Genomic DNA, 19,969 nt, shown 5'->3' with positions numbered 1-19,969 from the left:
ACTTAGCATTAAAACTGGTTTCAAAAAGGTATTTGTATTATTACTGCTTTAAAATGTTTGGTTTAAGTCACACTTTTCTTCACAGAAATCAGCGGAAATCATTGAAACCAAGTAACAGAGGTTCACAGACTTAGTATGGTGAGGGAAGACATTATCAGGTTTCTAAATGACATAGCACATTTTGAAGCAGCAGATGTTTCCAATCCTGCAAATACACATGAACATCATCCTTGTGTCTCACAACAGTATATGGTATTTACAATGCTTATGCTAAATAAAACTTGATTATAACTAACTATAATGATGGGCGGATATATTTTAAAGGACTACTTAGGCTCAACTAAAGAAAATACTAAAAAAAGTTTTTCTTACAAATATTATCTTCTGTGAGCGGTAGTCCCACTGTTTGGTCCACTTGAAATGAGGCTAATGAAACACAAAAAGTACAGTATATGGAACATTCCTGCACTCTAAACATACGAATTTGAGGAAAAATTGGCTGATAACATACCAAAACACCTCTGTTTGTACGGTACAGTTTCTCTGAGTTCATTATATATACATTATTCATAAAGACCTCCTTGTTGCTAGAGGAATACTAACATTCCACCTTTGTCATCTTTGTGCCTTTGTTCTGTTGCAACAGACAAAAGGGGAATTACGAGAAGGTGGAAATCTTAACTAGCAGAGATCGGCAAATGTCTACACATCAAAGATGCTTCACAACTTGTAATTATCATTAGACATCATTGTCACTCTGTCTTCTGTAAATCTGAATGTTGCGAAGATCAGGAGGGAAAGGAGCGTCTCTGAATCAATTTGGCTTGGCTTGGTTTGCTTTGGCAGAGATAAAAAGAGGCAAATAAACTTTTAGATTACAAAGCAATTAGTTTCAGAGAATAACTGGCTGTAAAATTTAAAAACTTAGTCGTGATGCTTAATGAACTTTTGGATTTGTTATACTTTGAGTAACATTGCTTTCCTCTGCTCTACGATTCCAGGGTTATTGACCCTAAGTAAGAACTATATCTGCCCGAAGGTGCTATCAGCACTCAGCACAATTAGTCTGGTAACAAATGAGGACCCCAGTTCATCTTGTTGGACACTTAAATTTTTTTAGGAAGGCTTAGAGAAATTATACCATATACTGTGGCAGGAGGGTTTGAACTAGAATATCTTTAAGGTCCCTTCCAACCTGAAGCATTCTGTGACTCTACTATGATTCTATGATCAATTAAAACCATATAATGTTAAAGAATAGCACTGCCCTCCCATTTATGAACACATCATTATGTGCATTTACCTGAAAATAAGTGTTCAAATCATATACACGCACTTAAAAATGGACAATGATTAAATGAAGAAATAGTTGCAGGTAATGATTTAGGAGTGCAGTGCACAATTATCTACTATAGTGTCTATCACAGGGCTGTAAAGTTAAAATTGAAAGTAATAAAAGCACTGGAAGAAGTGCTGAAGAGATTTATGCAAAGCAGAGGATAAATTTTTAGCTTTGGTTTGGATGGAGAACAGATGGAGAATCAGTGAAGAAGAGAGATATAAAACGACCGTTCTATTAAGCACAAGCTGTACAGAAGATTTTTGCAGAAACAGTGATAAAGACATGTGGAAAGATAGGAAGAGTTTGACAAAATGAGTAGAGCAGACAGCAGGCTGTGAAAAGGAGAAAAGCATCAAGAAGTGCTCCCCACCCCCTAGAAGTGCTGTTTTATAGAGCCAAAATCAATTAGTTCAGAAAAAGGGAAGTTGTTCAGATCACCTAAATTTCCTGAAGGTGCTAACCCCCTTTTTTGGGCTTCTTCTTCCACAAGTAGAAAGGACAGGCTCCTCTGGAAGAATAGTGAGACTATTGGTGCTAGGTTCCTGTCCAAAGGCAGCCGGTAGGGGAGTCTGTCTTCTGTAATAAGAACAGAGGAAAGGTAGAAAATTAAAGAGTTTAAATTAGAAGAAGAATGATTTCACTCAGTATGCCATACCAGTGGTGCTCAGAAGACTAAATGATGTACCAGCTCCCCCCAAACATTTTCCCTGTGGGGACTAAACATATCTATATTTCAATTTTAATTACTCTGCATCTTTATCCAGCACATTTTTATGTATCCTGGTACGTTTTCAGGAGTTGGCATATCTTTACTTATAAGTACAATCTGCTTCAAAGTCAAAAACTTACCTTACATTTACCATAACTTTGCTGCTAAGCATGCAGCAGTCTGCTTTACTTACCCTTCGTGGTTTCTTGTATTGACCCACTTCTTGAGAAAATGCTAACAACAGAAGTTCTAGATGCCAGACAGGCTTTTTCTTTTTGATATTGAAAAAAACTTTGTGAGGACAATAATAAAACAACATAAAAATTAACTGTGACAAAATCAAAGTCAGCTGAAATCCTGCTGGCCTATCTATGATGCTGACTGCACAATGAAATATTACTTTGATATTCCTCATAATAGTTAAAAAGTGAGAGATTACTGCAGGAAGTATATGAAGTAGGCCCTGCAACTAGTTCCTCCCTTTTCTCCTCTATTACTACAGAATACTATTACCTATACTCATGTGAATTTCCTTTAATATCTTTTCAGCCACTGAAATAATATAAGCAGTACGACCAAGCCTAACTTCCTTTCCCCTGATTCTCATTCTTATCTGTTTTCTCAGCTTGGACAATAAACATATCTTTAGCCACTTTTTACTTTCAGGTTTTCCTGTCTTAACAGAAAACCTCATGCATTGGACCATTTCCCCAGATGCAGATCTGTTGAAGCGAGTCCAGAGGAGGCCACAGAAATGCTTAGAGGGCTGAAGCATCTCTGCTATGGAGACAGGCTGAGTTCAATCTGGAAAAGAGAAGGCTTCAGGAAGACTTCCAGTTTCTCTCACAGACATCCCCCATGGACCTCCTGTTACTTTGCCCTAGGCTAGCATTCAGTATCTCAAACCACAGCAGGGTTAGTAGAATTAAGTTGAAGGCCTGTTTCAGACATGAAAAAGGTGTAGGTTTTGACATACTTAAAAATTCAGCTGTCACAGCATGAACAAGGGATAACAAAACACTGCAGTATGAATTTTCTCCATTGCTGATTCCTTCTTCCCAGAGTAGGTAACAATCAGCTGTTTGAAAACTAATTCAGACCATAGCCTGTGTCTCCTTTGTCTCTCCAAGAGCAAGCAACTTGTTTGACCTGCTGAAATCTGACCTGCTAAAGCAGGCTTTGATGTGTTAGGAGGTGAGGCATGGTAGCTACTGCTGCAAACAAAAGCAGAAATTCCCACTCGCTTTGTCACTGTCTTAATCACCAAAACTGTCATTGATCCTCTCCATTCCTCAAAGCCTGAAGCCACAAGGAACCCTCTGCAAGGCCTGGTGCTACAGAGCAGAAAATTCAGTTTTGCCTACACTCTGCAAATACTGTGACCCTTTTGGCTTCACTCAGCCAAGTAGAACAGACAAAATACTCATGTGTCTGACACACAATGATCCTGTTCACCCATCTCCCAGCATGTCAGCCTTCTGGTAAAAGCATGATATTGCCTTGGGTCTAGGTAATTTTCTGCAAAATTGCTCATTGTGTATTATCTCTATTACTAAGCACCTCCCAAAATTAAGAAGAAACATTTTTAATGTACTAACAAAAAGCACATAAAACATTTGTACCTTTTAGCTACTGATCTCAGACTTTACCATATGATATTTTAGGGATCTAAATTACATGACAGTGCCTCATTAATTTTTCCTATTAAGAAACATGATGATGAGACCTGAACTTGCTCATTCAGTAGCATCCATAACCTGAATTAAATATATTTTTTAAAAGATGATGCTAACGAAGTTAACAGGAAGTATCTTCAAATTATTCTGTACCTTATAACATTATGTTCTTTGAATGTGTACATATTAAATAAGAAAAAAATAGCAAAAAAAATTATCTACAGAGTGCATTAAAAACAACTCTACAGCATGTTTCCCCGTCACATCCATTTCACCTTCTTTCCCTGCCTTTCTTTCTCTCTAAGTGGTGTTCATCATTCTTCTTTGTCAGACTGTCTTATATTCTTATTAATGTTGTGTTTCAAGCTAATTTGAAAAGCAGACGCCCAAATGATACAACAAATCAAGTTATGGGAACACAAATCTGTTCTCAGTGCAAGGACTGAGAAGAGATTTGTGAAACTGTTCAGTGTCTAAGGGTAAGCCTTATTCAATGTGAGCACAGATTTTTTAAAGACAAGATATATGCTTTAAATAACCATGACCACAGGAAACAATTTCTGTAATTTCAGCTTTTTAAACACTTTTCCTTGTATAATTTCGTTGCCCCACTTTCTACCTTATATCTCTCTCCTAAGGGGTTTTGCATCATTTAAATCCCTGAAGTAACAGATGCATCGTATATATCAGCAGTAAACAGCTTGAAATGTTGGGGGGGGGGGAAGAAAGAAAACAAGAGATTTTTATTTGCATTACAGCTACTGTGAAATAACCACTGTGGCTATGCACATCATGGCTATGCACATCATAGCTAATGTGGCTGTTCTACAACACGAAATAACCAGCCTGTGGTTACGTAAATAAGGTACACATTGTTGGGCACAGAAATAAGCACTCAGGTGTAATAATCATAGAATCACAGACTGGTTTGGGTTGGAAAGGACCTTCAAGATCACCCAGTTTCAATCCCCTACAATGGGCAGGGACACCTTCCACTAGACCAGATTGCTCCAAGCCCTGTCCAACCTGGCATCGAACGCTGCCAGGGATGGGGAAGCCACAGCTTCTCGGGGCAACCTGTGCCAGTTCCTCCCCACCCTCACAGGGAAGAACTTCTTCCTAAGATCTAATTTAAATTTACCCTCCTACACACTATCCTGGAATGCTGGTAGACTGAGATAATTCCATTTCAGTCAAGACATTATACAATTGACCATATTCTACTGACTGGCAAAAAAAATACAAGTTTTGGTGATATTTTTGGTTCATTTGTATAACTCACTTAGCATTTAAGAGAATTTACATGATGAAAATAAAAGTCTTTAAAAACATCTGTATAATTATAAGGATAGGAAACAGAAATAAACATTTAATAATAAAATATCTTCTGAGGCATTCTCAATTTGTGATATCTTCATTTGATAAAACAATTTCTAAATGTTTTATTTCCGTTCATTACTATGGATAGTCAATTTTGGCTTATATGAAAAGAGAAAAATGTGAAATCATTCACGTTAAACAAGATTCTTCGTGAGATTCAGGAGCAGGATCATGCTCAGCGATTTGCTCCCGTGCAGTAAAGCCCCCTGGCGTCTTGTGTTTCACAGTACAAATGCTTCACATCAGCCTCACTGCTGTAACATGTGCCAGAAATTTTTCTTACTGCCTGGGCAGCACTTGCAAACCACACTGCCATCAATCCAAACAAATCACAGGGCAGATCATTAGGAGGTGGATTTTTGGGTCACTTATTTGTTATCCATAGGGAGAAGAAGATTGAAAGCACAGGCTCTGTCTTATCCTCTGCAATGCGCAGGACCAAGCACCCCAGGCACCTTCTGTACCAACAGCTGATGTAAGAAAGTGTTGGGTGTTCAGGCACATGAAACCCTGTAGACAGAAGGGAGTGGAACTGGAAAACAGCCCTTACCAACCCACCAGGTGTGACACAGGCAAGGGAGAGCAGGAATTCCTAGTGCTGTGCCATTCTCATAACTGTGTAAGCGTGTACTTCCCAGAGCTAAAAGAACAAGTGCAAATACAATGTTTATCATCACCATCTCTTAGGCAGGGCTGATCTCTGCTCACCTCTCTCTGAGGCATGATATACTAAGGCCCTAACCCTGAGACTGTGTTAAGATATATTGTGAATATAGACTAGATTTCTATGGGAAATTTTTCAATTTCCTTTTCCATTCTGGGCTAATTTGGGATTGTTCTTTCTATGGTTGCACCCTGTCGTTAATGACAGAGGAAAAGGAAAATAGAGCACAGAAATCAAAACACATGTTTGATCGTTTTCTGGTAAATCCTCATACACCAGAGAGTGTGTATTTGTGGAGCAATGCAGAAAATCTGGCATTTGGGTCCACTGCTTGTCTTTCTAAACTAAAAATGTAACATTGGAAATCCACTCATTAACTCAAATCTGGTTTTCATTTATTTATGCAATGCAACTTACAGCATCAAGTGCCTGAAGCTGGCAGAAAGACTTATTGTAATTTCAAAAATACAAAAGTTCAAACAAATCCTATTCTTGCCCTGTAGACGTCCCTGTCTCTTTTCTATGGCCACTTCATAGAAACATAGACTCACAGAACGATTTGGGTTGGAAGGGACCTTAAAGATCATCTAGTTCCAACCCCCTGCCATGAGCAGGGACACCTCCTAGTAGACCAGGTTGCTCAAAGCCTTGTCCTGCCTGGCCTTGAACACTGCCAGGGATGGGGCAGCCACAGCTTCTCTAGGAAACCTGTGCCAGTGTCTCATCAGGCTCACAGTGAAGAATTTATTGCTAATATCTAATGTAAATCTCCCCTCTGCCAGTTTAAAGCCATTCCCCTTGTTCTGTCAACCACATGCTCAAGTAAAAAGTCCCTCTTCAGATTTCTTGTCAGTCCCTTTAGATGCTGGACGCTGCTTTAAGGTCTTCTGGAGCCTTCTCTTCTCCAGGCTGAACCACCCCAACTCTCTCAACCTGTTGTCATTGCAGAGGTGCTTCAGCGCTTTGTGGCCTCCTCTGGACTCGCTCCAACAGCTCCATATCCTCCCTAGAGCTGGATGCAGTACTGTAGGTGGGGTCTCATGAGAGCAGAGGGGCAGGATCACCTCCTTTGACCTGCTGGTCACACTCCTCTTGATGCAGCCGAGGATATGGTTGGCTTTATGGGCTGCAAGCACACACTGAAGCCAGCTCATGTTATGTTTCTCATTGACCAACACCCCCAGTTCCTTCTCCGCAGGGCTGCTCTGAATCCAGTCTCCTCCCAGCCTGTATTTGTGCTTGGGATTGCCCTGCCCCTGGTGCAGGACCTTGTACGTGGCCTTGTTGAACTTCATGATGTTTACATTGGCCCACCTCTTGGCCAGTGTCCAGGTCCCTCAGGATGTTATCCCTTTCCTCCATCGTGTCAACCACACCACACAGCTTGGTGTTGTCAGCAAACTTGCTGAGGGTGCACTCAATCCCACTATCCATGTCACTGACATGTTCACTTCTTTGCTGAACAAGCTTCCAAAGGAACCTGGAAACTAATGGCAGGCATTTCTCTTCCACAAACCCTTGCCAGTATAACCACGTAAAAGGCTATATTTTTTGATAGAAACAGCTCATGGAATTTTACTTTGTATCCCATCATACATAGATATCCACCTATAGTGCATCACAGGCCATTGATTTTAATCTAAAATCCATTTATTGAGTTCAGAAATTTTTCTGAGACAGAGGCAAACTCTGCATTTGGTAGAGGTAACCTTTCTTTCAAATGTCACCAAGATGAGATGTGAAGAATCTTGGTCCCTGGAAGTCACCAAGTTGCAATTGGAAGATTCACACAGAGGGTCTGCTCTATTGGTAGCTTGTTCTGGGTATCAATCAAACTCACAGCTGTGTCTTACATGTGTCAATCCATCCATGGTGCCCTTTAAACCTCCCTTCGCTCTTCTAAAGAACTCTTCAGCTCTGATGTTTTCCTCTGTAAAGGCACTCATGCAATATACCCAAGTCACCCCCTAGTGTTCTTTCAGTAACTTTGAGCTATTTACATATTTGACCTTGCAACCATTTCAAGCATTTTTTTCATGCCTTTGGCACCTGTTTAAGGCATCTTCTCCAGTTTTTTCAACATCCTATCAAAAGTATGGGCTTCAAGAACCGGACAATCATACTGCTCTGCAGTACTATGTAGTGACAAATTGGCACAGTCTTACCATATAATTAACTTTAAAGTGGCCTTAGAGACTTATAAGAGTTTAAGCCCAATGCAATAAATCAGTATCCCAGAACATGTATTGGAGTAGCACTGTAACATATTTATATGCTTCCTTCAACCAAGGGCAAAAAAACCCTAAACCAAACCAACAAAACAAACCAAACCACAACAGAAAACAAACTACAAAACAAACACAAAACAGGTCATACAACCACTGAATAGTTTGGGTTGGAAAGGACCTTAAAGCTCATCCACTTTCAACCTCTCTGCCATGGCCAGGGACACCTTCCACTAGACCAGGTTGCTCAAAGCCTCATCCAACCTGGCCTTAAACACTGCCAGGGATGGGGCAGCCACAGCTGCTCTGGGCAACCTGTGCCAGTGCCTCACCACCCTCACGATAGAGACCTTCCTAATCTAAGTCTCCCCTTTCAGTTTAAAGCCATTCCCCCTTGTCCTATCCCTACATGCCCTTGTAAAACGTTCCTTTCCAGATTTCTTGCAGGCACCTATTCCATTTTCCATCTTTATCTTCTGTAAAAGGATCCAAATAACTGTTGACACTTGCAGGTTCGGCCCTCAGGCCAGTGCCATGTCTGCTGGCCCGCAGGAGCCACCTATCCTACACCCTCCTGCCTCAGGGGGCTGAATCGACCCCTGGCAGTCAGGCCAGTCACCGTCCTGGTGTCCAGACACTCCTCCCGCTATGGGATACCCCTCTCGGCGGGGCGGGGTACCGTGGGCTGGACATGTCACACGGTCCGTGATGCCCGGCAGCGGGGACGCGATCGGCCCCTTCAGGCGCGGCAGCCGCCGCGGCACCCTGAAGACACCGCTAACTTCACGCGAGCTCCAATGCAGAGGCGAGCAGCCTGAAGACAAGCGACGGGAGATACGTCACCGCGCCGCCCCATTGCCTCCTGGGAGCTGTAGTTCTAGCTCCCGCCTCTCGGAGGTACCGCCCGCTGGGCCATAATGCTTAGCATGCCCCGCTAGAGCGCGGGGTGCGGCCGCGTGGTTGGAGGCCGGCCCGGGAGGCGGGGCCGGGCTGGGCTGATAGGTGCTCGCCAGGGCTTAGCGCCGCTCTCCGCAGCGTGGTTCCGCTGTACGGCCCCGGGTACCACCCAGCAGGAGCCGGGCTGAGCCGCCGGGTGCGTGAGGTTGCCGGCCGCGTCGGGAAGGAAGCAGAGGGGACGGGCGGGCTACTGGGGGAAACGGGGAATATCAGTGCAGGCGGGCCCGCGCAGGGAGCGGCGGGGCGGGCGGGCGGGTTTGGACCCTCTTTGCCGCCGGTGCCCCGCCAGAGGAGCCCCACAGCGTCTTTCCGGTGCCCGCCAGAGGGGCTTGGGCAGGTGCCTCCGCGGAGCTCGGCCTCCGCCGGGGCGCGGTACGAGGGCGTGAGGTGAGGCCCGGGCAGGTGCGGAGGGACCGTGAGGAGAGAGGTGGCTGGGGCGGCCTCGCCGGTGGCAGCACGCCTCGAGGTGCCAGTGTGCAAGTGGTGGAGGGCGAGTGGTTTGGGTAGTGGCCAGTGGGCATCTTGCTGCTTTTGCTTTTCCAGGTGTGCTGGGGAGAGCACAGAATGACTGGTGTATCACAGGAGGTTGCTCAGGTGGCCCAGGAGGCTTAGAACCGTGGTGTTGAGGCATGGTACCATCTCCTGTTAAGTATTGCCCAGCAGCGTGCATGTGTTCTCCAAAGAGTGAACAGCCAGTGTTTTGATTTCCTGCAAGTGGCAATTGCTGAACAAGGTTGGGATTGGTCACATTGGAGTTTAGAGGAGAGCCAGGTAGATGGTGAAGTTAATTGGAAAGTATGTGGGATGCTGTCTTAGCCAGAGCAGGATCCAGTGTACTTGAACCTACCCCTGACAGATGTTTACTTAACTGGCTCTTACAGATAGTAAAATTCATGGAGTGTCTCTTCCCCCCTCCAAGGTAACCTGCTTCCGTGCTTAGCTATCACTTATAGTTAGAATTTTTCCTTAATAGCTGACCTAAATCTCTTTTGTTGAAACTAAGCTGATTATTATCTCTCACTATCCAGAGCAGACCTGGAGAACAAGGGGGTCAGTGTTCTCTTGTCAGCAGACTGGTGGGTGTTTGCAAGCTTCCACTCACATTCTCCTCCAAACTGAGTGAACCTGCTTCTTGTGTTTCTCTGGTCCCTGAGCTTTGTTAAGCATCTCCATCATCCTTGGACTGTTAAACTCAGAACTAGGCACAGGACTCCAGTGAAGATATTGTTGCCTCTGTGGAAGTGGGGCCATTATCTCCCTTGAGTATGGCATCCCTATTAAAACCATTCCAGAATGATACTCTCTTACTTGGTAACATTTTCACGTAAGTGAAACATTTAGTATGTGATCCAAATCGATTTGTGATTTGTAAGCCAGATTCTTTTTGCTATACTGCTACCCAGGGAGTTATTACTCAGGAGATATCAAGCCTCTGGGTTTTTTCTTTGCTAAGTATACCATTTTGCACTTATTATGAGTTTGAGAAGAAGCTGTCTTGATCATCATTACACAACTTTTTCTATCTAATTTTAGTCTCTGAAATCTTCTTTCCCAACCTTCTTCCTCCAAGTTTGGGATCTTCCACAAATAGTTAATTAAAATACCAAGTAGTGCCAGGCCCTGCATGTTGTGATAAGCTCCTCCAGTTTGACTTTCTCAAACACTGACTTCTTCTTTGTCATATTTCGTACTAAAGCTGCAACTTGTGCTGTGGCTTTGCAGCTGAGTCAAATCCTATGGAGAATCTTAAGTGAGGAAACCATCAATTCCTTTGAATTGGCTTCTGTGCACAGAGTAGGGATTGCTCACAGCTAAAAAACTAGAAATATGTGTGAAATCCTGAACTTTTCTGAAGTTTCGATGTTTTGCATGTGACTTCTGGATGTCTCTGGTTCCAGGTTACAGAGAATAATTATTGCTGGCAGCTTCCCATTCTCCTTTTTGGAGCTGTTATGTAGAAAAGGCTCTAATCAGGCACATCACGTAACCCATCTTTCAAAAATAGTGGAATGAAGGTTTTTGTGGTTTCATTTCCTTCCTATAAATCAGTAATTTCTACTTGCAGGACAATATGAAAATAAGTACTCTTAAAGCAATATCCAAATTATGAAAATGTTCCCAGAATTACTGCAGATACTAAGTGTATATATATATATATATATATATATAAAGGCATTTAAAAGTGTCTGTATAGTTTTGTATGCCTATGTAGGTATGTGGAAATACCAGGCTGCAGGCACAGTCAGCTGCTTACTGCTTTCATCCCTTCTACCCAACAAACAGTAGTGAGCTATAAAGTGGTTTGTGAGCTTTGACAGACAGGTGCTGAATCACTTAGGAAAAGGGAAAAAGGGATAATCACTGCATTGGAGGATGTTAAAGACTGAGAGTCATTCATATGCTGTCATAGTATGGCTGGTGCCTGAGGTAGATGGGTCTGTCCCTCTCCTGTGTTATTTTTAAATTCTTTTCTCATTCATTTCCTAAGAAAAACATGCTTTGATCTTAACTTTCTTCAAAATTGCATTTGCTTTTGGAGAGAGCTTTCTGGAATAAGCATACAGGTGCCTTGTTCTCACCCACTATAATACAGGATCAGATATGTAGATAATGCATTAATCCTTGGTTATACTTGTAAGGGATTACATTATCTGAGCACAGACAGCCCATGAAGCTGAGAGTGAGAGGTGATATTTTGAGACTTTTTAATGCTGATGTCATTCAGAAATACTGAGAAGCAGCACCCTGTTGATGTGAATGGAAGGACTGGTCTTGTGGTGGAAACACAGTAGACTGAGCCTGTGCAAACAGCAGAGGGTTTTCCTTAGAATTGTGTTTCATTGTAGAAACATCATAAACAAAAAAAACCTTGGGGATTCAGCACAGATGAACATTATGTGTGTATTGACTTTACTGGAAGGAGGAGCCCAGCACTGGCAGGGTCACAATCTAAAGCTCATATGGGTACTGGCCTCTGTCCTCTACAGAAAAATTTATCCTTACAAAATAAATTTGTTTTGCTTTATATTCTGATTTATTTAGATGTCTCGCATGAAAAATCATGGAGCTGGGAAAGGCAAAGCTTCTGAGAACTGGCCTTAATGCCTTATATCAAGCAATTCACCCTGTGCATGGCATTGCCTGGACAGATGGGAAACAGGTGATACTGACTGCTTTACACCTTCATAAAGGAGACCCAGAATTTGGTGACTCGAGTGTTGTCGGTCAGTTTGAACATGTCCATGGACTCTACTGGGGCCCGTGTCCCCCTGATGCCCCAGCTCTGCTTGCTGTGCAACACAAAAAGCATATCACCATTTGGCAGCTCTGTTTTAATGCTACAGAAAGAAATAAGCTCTTGGTATCTCAGATATGCGACATCAGTGAGCCGTTCCCAGTGCTCCCCCAGGGCTGCGTGTGGCATCCCAAGAAGGAGATCCTGGCTGTGCTAACTACACAGGATGCTTCTGTCCTACACTCTGTTCACCTCAACAGCTCCAGAGTTAATGCAGATATTAAAGGCAGTGGCCTCATCCACTGCGCTTGTTGGACGAAGGAAGGCAATCGCTTAGTAGTGGGAGTAGGCAGTGCCCTTCATTCTTACATTTGGAATGATGCTCAGAAGACACTGAGTGCTTGTTCTTTTTGCCCAGTCTTTGATGTGGGAGGCTACATCTGCGCTGTGGAAGCTACTCTGAATTTCCAAGTTGCTGTTGCTACCGAACTTCCTCTGGACAAGATCTGTGGCTTAAATGCTGGTGTGGCATTTGAAGTTCCAGCCAGCATTGAAACAGAGTCCTTCCCCTCGCAGTCCAGCTTATGTGGTGAGGAAGAGTATTCTATGGATAGGGGGAAGAAGTCGCTGGACTCAGAGAAGCCCTTGTCTGTTGTTGCATCCCCTGTGGATCTAACTCACATACTTTCTAGCAAGCAGGGCACTGATTCCAGTCCTCTTCTGCATCTGCGGCCCAAGGACTACCTAACGGGAAGTGGCCAGGATTCTTCACATCTCATCTTGGTGACATTTGAAAGAAAGGTTACCTCTACCAAAAAAGTTAGCATCCCAGGCATTCTGGTTCCTGATATTATGGCTTTTGACCCCAAAACTCAAATTGTATCAGTTGCCTCCAATACTTGTAATGTTATTTTAGTCTATTCACTGACTTCATCCAATTTACCCAATATTCAACAAATTCAGCTAGAGAAAAATGAGAAACCAAAGGGGCTGTGCTTCTTGACCAATAAATTGTTACTGATACTGGTTGGAAAACAAAGATTCACTGACCCTGCATTTCTTCCCTCTTCAAGATCAGACAAATATATGATACGACTGATGATTAAGGAACTAATATTTGAAATGGGTCCTTCAACATCAGCATCAGTTAATGGGAGCTCCGATTTGAACCTTTCCAACATACAGCATGATCTCTCTAGAGAAGTTCACTCTCTCAGCCGTGGACTCTTGATCCCAGATCGTGCTGCCATTCAGTCACCTACCAGCAAAAGGAAACTCATTGAAGAAATTAAGAGTCCTGTTTATGAACAAAGCTTGTCGAACATGAGTGACCTCAAAGATAAGAAGATTTCCATGAGTTGTTTTCCAGCAGTTGAGTGTCTCGATGCTGAACCAGTTAATCGGGCAGCGGCACTGTCTGCCACATCCCTGGTGTGTTCTGTCAAGCCAACATCTCCAAAAAGACAGGCAGATGCAGCTTTCAAAGTACCCAATTCTTACAAGAATAACTTATTATGTGAAAAGGAAGCAAGTTACTTTTCAAAAAATATAGAAAAACTGTCTGGTAACTTCACAGAATTACAGCATCATCTCTGTGAATTAACTGAGCTGCTAAAATCTGGGAAGAGAAATCTTCCAATATACCCATCTTCTCAGGAACCCTCTTTTATTAACATCACCTGCCAGGTAATTTTAATATTGGAAGCCTTAATGATAAAAAAATCTGTTTATGGATGTCTGTTCTTTGTATGGATTTAAAACATGAACTCCTGTCAGATTGTGTGCAGAGAGGATGACATCCCATGAATGTTTAGTCTATGCAAATTGATATCTATGAATGATTTCACTGCATGCAGGTGGATCCAACAGGAGTCTTATTCAGCCTGTTCGGCCTGGAGAAGACTCCAGCGAGACCTTAGAGCAGCTTCCAGTACCTAAAGGGGCCAGCAAGATATCTGGAGAGGGACATTTTACAAGAGCATGTTAGGGATAGGACGAGGGGAAATGGCTTTAGGCTGAAAGAGGGGAGATTTAGATTAGATGTTGGGAAGAAATTGTTCTCTGTGAGGGTGATGAGGCACTGGCACAGGTTGCCCAGAGAAGCTGTGGCTGCCTCATCCCTGGCAGCATTCAAGGCCAGGTTGGGTGGGGCTTTGAGCAACCTGGTCTAGCTGTCCCTGCCCCTGGCAGGGGGTTGGACCTGGATGATCTTTAAGGTCCCTTCCAACCCAAACCATTCTGTGATTCCATGATGACTATTCATTCCTGGGCAGCCAATTCTGTTAATTTTAGAAAGGAGAAGTTGAACTAACACAGGTAATGGGGACATTTTTTTTGCCAGAAAGAAAAGTTGTTCAAGTCTTGTAGCTCAAATTAAAATTCCAGTCTGAAAAACTAAGAGATCAGTGTCTACCAGAGTGCCTGCTCTTATCACTGGGTGTTATCATACAGTTCTGGGTTGTGCCACAGCATAGGGACAGTAATCTGAGCAGACAGCAGGCACCACATGCCCTCCTTGTGTGTGGATGGGTTTGTCCACAGCATGGAAGAGGAGTCAGAATTTACTCCATTGTGTTTTTGTCATGACCTGGAGGCATTATCAAGGCTTCCCTGGGAAGTGATGTGGTTGTGTGGATTTTATCCAACATGGAGTTTATAGTTCTGGTAACAACTGCTCCTTGGCAGGTTTTAAAAAGGCTTTGCTCTGCTCCGTGGTGGGTGTGCTTTGAAGACACTTCTTGATTTTTAAGTCTTGGGGCAGTGATGGTCAGAGGTGAGGCAGAGGAAGCGCTTCTGATCTGTCAGTCTGTTCCTCATCCCAAACATTCATGGGCAGGAGTTCTCACCTCTTCTGAAGCTGTGGATCAGGGAGGGAGAAGGATGGAAAGCCTGCAGCTTTACAGACTCCCCAGGAAAATGTCCCTCACATATGATGGGAAGCTCATGGTTTCTTCAGCAGCAGTGTAGGATTTCCTATCCGTTGTTCTGACACATGCTGAGTTAGCACAGCTACTTGTTACCGTCACTCACAGATTGTCTTTTTGAGAGCTGAGGCATTGGAGTATAAATCTTGCACATGGGTCTGAATCAATGTAGCACTTGCCTTTCTGTAAATGCTGCAGTTGAAGGGATGTCTGATCCTGTTTTGGTTAATGCTGTTTTGCCATCTCTGCTTAAATATACATCATGGTATCTAATGATTCTTTCTTTCTTTCTTTACAGAAGCAGCTTTCCAGAAGTGATTCAGATGAAAGACGAGCTGTTATTCTTTGTGGTGGCAAACTCCATTTAAATACAGTCCAGCAGATATTTAATCTCTCTCTTGTAGAAATGCAACATGGTAAGTTGTAATTATCCAATAATACAAGCACTTTAAACACAGGCAACATCCTCAGGGAGCGGTAGCAATATGCATCATCCCATCTGGAAAAAAACCCCAAGGAATAAGTAATGAAAGATTATTAATAAACAGTTTTCTCATTTGGTTTATAACTTGAAGATTCTTCTCTGGGCTTTTACTTTTTACATCATAAAAAAATAACCCAGTTTTACATATTGATACCCCCTTATCAAATAGTTGTGCAGGAAAATTACTGTCACCCAGTATTTTTATTTATGTTTTCAGCTATTCTAAGTAACGAAGTCTGAGTAGTGAGGAGGTTAGAGTTGACTGGTGGACTTGGAATACAGTTTGCTATGTTTTAATCTGTAGTTCCAGCATCTGGTCTCCTTTAAAAGAAATCTTGTCTTTTTTTATAAACACAAAAATGACTCTATAACTTCTAGCAGTATGTTTCACTTCTGTTTTTGCTGTGAAGAGAACTACCTTTCAATTGCTGTCACCTTCTCTGCTGTTCTCTGTTCATCCCATGTGTCTGGGTATGTGTCAATTCTGTCTCTTACTTCTGGCAAAGGTAGAGCATATACTTCTGGAACATGGTATCTCACTACTACAGATATTCCAGCTACCTGCCTTTGGTGTCTGCTGTCTGCTCAAGATTACGGAGCAACTGTCCCTATGCTGTGGCACAACCCAGAACTGTGTGATACACCCAGTGATAAGAGCAGGCACTCTGGTAGACACTGATCTCTTAGTTTTTCAGACTGGAATTTTAATTTGAGCTACAAGACTTGAACAACTTTTCTTTCTGGCAAAAAAAATGTCCCCATTACCTGTGTTAGTTCAACTTCTCCTTTCTAAAATTAACAGAATTGGCTGCCCAGGAATGAATAGTCATCATGGAATCACAGAATGGTTTGGGTTGGAAGGGACCTTAAACATCATCTAGTTCCAGCCTCTCTGCCAGGGGAAGGGAAACCTTCTACTAGATCAGGTTGCCCAAAGCCCTGTCCAACCTGGCCTTGAATGCTCTCAGGGATGAGGCAGCCACAGCTTCTCTGCACCCTCATGGTAATAAATTTCTTCCTCCTATCTAACCTAAGTCTCTCCCACCCCCCCTCAGTCATCCTATGACTAACCTTGCTAGATACATTTTAAAAGCAAGCAGTGTTGCCATCATTTTCTTTACTAATTTTACAAATGTCACTAGGTAAATGGGCAAAGTAGGAATGGTATTTTCAATTTCTCAAATTGTATTGATTTTCAAGTTTGGTCCAAATGAGTTATTAAGCCAAAAGATTAAGGGGTTGCATGCTTTTAAGATACAATCTTCTCGTGACCTTACTTGTGACATGAATTACGTAATGTAAATTTGCAAACAGCTGGAAACGTTTCTCTGAATTTCTCTGAATTCCCTCACCCTCCCTGAGCTCAATTTTATTTCTTCATCAACTTAATGGGTACAAGTGTGAAAATTTTCTGGTCTCTATGACTTGGTAGAAATCATTGTTTTGGATTCAGTAAACAATTTCAAATGGTAAAAATGATGCTAATGATCACGTGAAGTCAAACAGCCAAGGGACCAGAGACATGGGGTTTGCACAGTGCAGGACAATATTTCTTCCTTGCATTTACTGGAATTAAATGTATGGAAATTACATAATAGAAGCAGTTTCTAAATTGTTTTTATTCTCTTCATTTGTCATTTAATGAATTTCTCCTGTTCACAGTATCTGCACAGATTAAGAAGTGTGAAGTAGCTTATAAATACCTACCTAAAACAAGTCTTATGGATTCTGTTCAGAATTTCATTCCTCTTCCATGTTTGAAGTCTCTCTCTGTTATAGTCTCGTCTCCAGTTGGTCAAGGAGGTATTTCACATAGTTGTCAACTGTCCTGTAGGTCTGAGATTATGCAGCCTGTATCTCCACATACTTTCTTTTCCCCCTAGAAAAACTGTAAACATGCAGAAGCATGTTTAATTTTAGAAGTAATGTCTTTTATACCTCAGACATACCTAATTACATGAAAACTTACAAACAGACATTTTCATATCTTCACAGGTTCATCTTGGATTGTTCTCACCGCGGACAGCGAGGGCTTTGTTCCGCTGCTGTTTACATCCATGCAGGAGATAGTGGTGAGAGATGCCAGTGCAAAAGGCTATGGTTCCCGTTCTTCCAAAACTTTGGACATCATCAGTTCCACAGAAAGGTGCAGACCCGCCTCTTCAGAAAGTCTGGATATCACAAGTTCCTTGGAAGTCCTCATAGACTGCTCCTCCAAGGCTTTAGATGACAGCAGTCCTTCGAAACCACCTAGCAGTAAAATGTGATTTCTGACAGTGATTTTGTAATGCCTGTCTGACAACGGGAGAGTTTTGAACTCCCTGTATAGGACTGCAGTTCTGAACAGCAGTCTGTCTCAAATCTGTTGGATTTCCATAGGGGTTTTTGTTGCAAATTATTTATTTGATTCTTGGAAACTCTAACATTTTTATACTAAGCAGTGTTTTTTTAATGAGCCTCTTGCAGAACAGACTAGGGCTTTGTACCAGTGGTTGAAAACACACATTCTTAGAAGCTTCTGAGCTAAATTTTCCATCTTGGACTTTGATATGTTGGTAGTTTTAGATGAGAGTAAACTTCCATAATAAATCCTTGGAAAATGCTGCGTTGTGTTCCTTTTCTTCACTTCTGTCAAAGCCTGAAATAAGACACATTTTATTTTAGGAGCAGGGCCTCCAGAAGTGCATGTGGTTTGCACCAGTGTTACTAAGGGTGTAAGCACTAGTTCAGGTGTACAGAGTTTGGAGCAACATAGGATCATGTGGGATATCCCTAGTGTGTGGAAGACCCTTTTCCCTTCCTGTGCTCACTGATCATGCCTCTGCTTGCTTGCTTCGCTGTGTGGATTTGGGGAAGTGACTTCACATTTGTCATCTTCTGTGGTGGGTTGAGCTGGCGGCTGAGCTTCTGTGCGGGGTAGGGAGAGAATTAGAAAGGCAAAAGGAAGAACTCAGGTTGAGATAAAAACCATAGATAAAATAAGTTGCATGTACAAGTAAACAAGAAGTTTATTCAGTCCGGTTGGCAGACAGCTGTCCAGAAGTTTGTGGAAAAGCAATGTCCATCATGTGTAACTGTTGCTTGGTGAAACAAGTGCCATAACTCTGGATGTGCGCTCTCACAACTTTTATTACTAAGCATGATGCCATATGGGATATCCCTTGCGTCAGTTGGGGTCAGCTGTCCCAGCTTTGTCACCTACGAGGCTTTTGGGCACCCCCAGCCTACTCACTGGTGGGACAGAGCAGGACAAAGAGGAAGCTTCAGCCTTGATGCTGTGTGAGCAATAGCCAAAACATCAGGATGTTGCCAGCCCTGCTTTGGTCACAGATCCAAAGCACCGTACAGGCTGCGGTGAGGGAAACCAGCTCCATCCCAGCCAGACCCAGTATGTCATTACAGGTGTAATAATGTATCAAGCATGATGCTGATGGTAACAAGAATTTACTTTCCAATGCGGAAAATTTTGGAGAGGGATGTGCAAGCAGGTGGAAGTCACCATGGTCTAACACAGGGGGATGCAGACAGGAACTAGCAGAAGCTGCAGCTCAGGCTGTTGTCTCTTGCTAAGATACCACTGGTACATTAACTGCTTTTTCTATTTAGCTGAGCTGTAATATGGGTTAATAACAACCTTTATATAGGTGATGTGGGGCGTAATACTCCAAGTGTACCAAGTATTATTTATAAACAAATGCACTGGAATAACCAGCTTACTTCTTCCAGACAGTTCACCAAAAGGGTTAGAAAAGATTACATGAAAAGGAACACTCCAGAAGTTTTCTGAAGGGAGAGACTATTGTAAGACTTTGAGACTGGTTTTTACATAACTATGATATGAAATTCATACGAGGTATGTGATTGGCAACTGTGCACTAGGCTGCTGCTGGCTGTATCTGCCAGGATGAGATTTGGAACTAACATGCTTTTTCCTCATCTTCAAAGAGCTGGACAACGAATACCAGGTCTTAGAGGACCTGAGTTTCCCTTAAAGAAACTCTTCCTCTCAAGAAGACTGATTTAATTTTGCAGTTTCTATCTAGAGCCCAGAAAGGCAAGTAGAAAAGGAGATGAACAAGTGATATTTGGAAACAACCTGTGAACCCAAAAAAGCAGGGCTTGGCTTTAAAACATTGTCCACTTCAACCATTTTCCTTTGAATGCAGAAGGTGAATAGAGACGAGAGGATGCGGCCCGCATTGAATCTACCAGAGATTCTTACACAGTGCAGGAATGACTTAAGGAATTAGTACTCAAATCTACAGAGCCCTGCCTGAAAACCCAGTGACCTCGCACTGAAGGTCCCAGACTTCTGGACTCCCTGGAACAGATGTCCAAGGTGATACTGACCTCTCAAAGTCAGGGACTCAGCA

The 19,969-nt window shown here is 42.6% G+C and overlaps 1 protein-coding gene and 1 long non-coding RNA gene across 5 annotated transcripts; one reads left to right on the top strand and one right to left on the bottom strand.

Moving 5' to 3' along the window:
• The first annotated feature begins 9,014 nt into the window (after window positions 1–9,014).
• Window positions 9,015–18,162, top strand: LOC308220514 (WD repeat and coiled-coil-containing protein). 4 transcript variants are annotated; one of them, XM_080616557.1, is made up of 5 exons: window positions 9,015–9,089; window positions 9,497–9,597; window positions 11,996–13,874; window positions 15,411–15,528; window positions 17,592–18,162. In XM_080616557.1, exons 3-5 carry the CDS (start codon window positions 12,015–12,017, stop codon window positions 17,861–17,863), a joined length of 2,250 nt encoding a protein of 749 aa, XP_080472683.1. In that variant the 5' UTR covers window positions 9,015–9,089; window positions 9,497–9,597; window positions 11,996–12,014; the 3' UTR covers window positions 17,864–18,162. The 4 variants fall into 4 exon arrangements, with proteins under 4 accessions (XP_080472683.1, XP_080472685.1, XP_080472686.1 ...); XM_080616558.1 differs by lacking the exon at window positions 9,015–9,089 and adding an exon at window positions 9,209–9,340; XM_080616559.1 differs by lacking the exon at window positions 9,497–9,597.
• On the bottom strand, window positions 15,496–17,716 carry LOC308220516. Its single transcript, XR_013956688.1, has 3 exons — window positions 17,566–17,716; window positions 17,304–17,484; window positions 15,496–15,611 (listed from the first exon to the last, which is right to left on the bottom strand). It is a non-coding gene; the product is annotated as an uncharacterized lncRNA (long non-coding RNA).
• Window positions 18,163–19,969: the final 1,807 nt, after the last annotated feature.

Source organism: Psittacula echo (assembly GCF_963264785.1).
Source record: "Psittacula echo genome assembly, chromosome: 4".
Classification (NCBI taxonomy): domain Eukaryota; kingdom Metazoa; phylum Chordata; class Aves; order Psittaciformes; family Psittacidae; genus Psittacula; species Psittacula echo.
Note: the sequence above shows the minus strand (reverse complement) of the source record. Positions and strands in the feature narration are given on the sequence as shown.

What these genes read in the sequence shown, in the direction of transcription:
- LOC308220514 (XM_080616559.1), top strand. Translation starts at nt 12,015, where the DNA reads ATGGAGCTGGGAAAGGCAAAGCTTCTGAGAACTGGCCTTAATGCCTTA. An exon ending in TTATTAACATCACCTGCCAG is followed by an intron (nt 13,875 to 15,410) that starts GTAATTTTAATA and finishes CTTTCTTTACAG; the next exon opens with AAGCAGCTTTCCAGAAGTGA. An exon ending in TCTTGTAGAAATGCAACATG is followed by an intron (nt 15,529 to 17,591) that starts GTAAGTTGTAAT and finishes ATATCTTCACAG; the next exon opens with GTTCATCTTGGATTGTTCTC.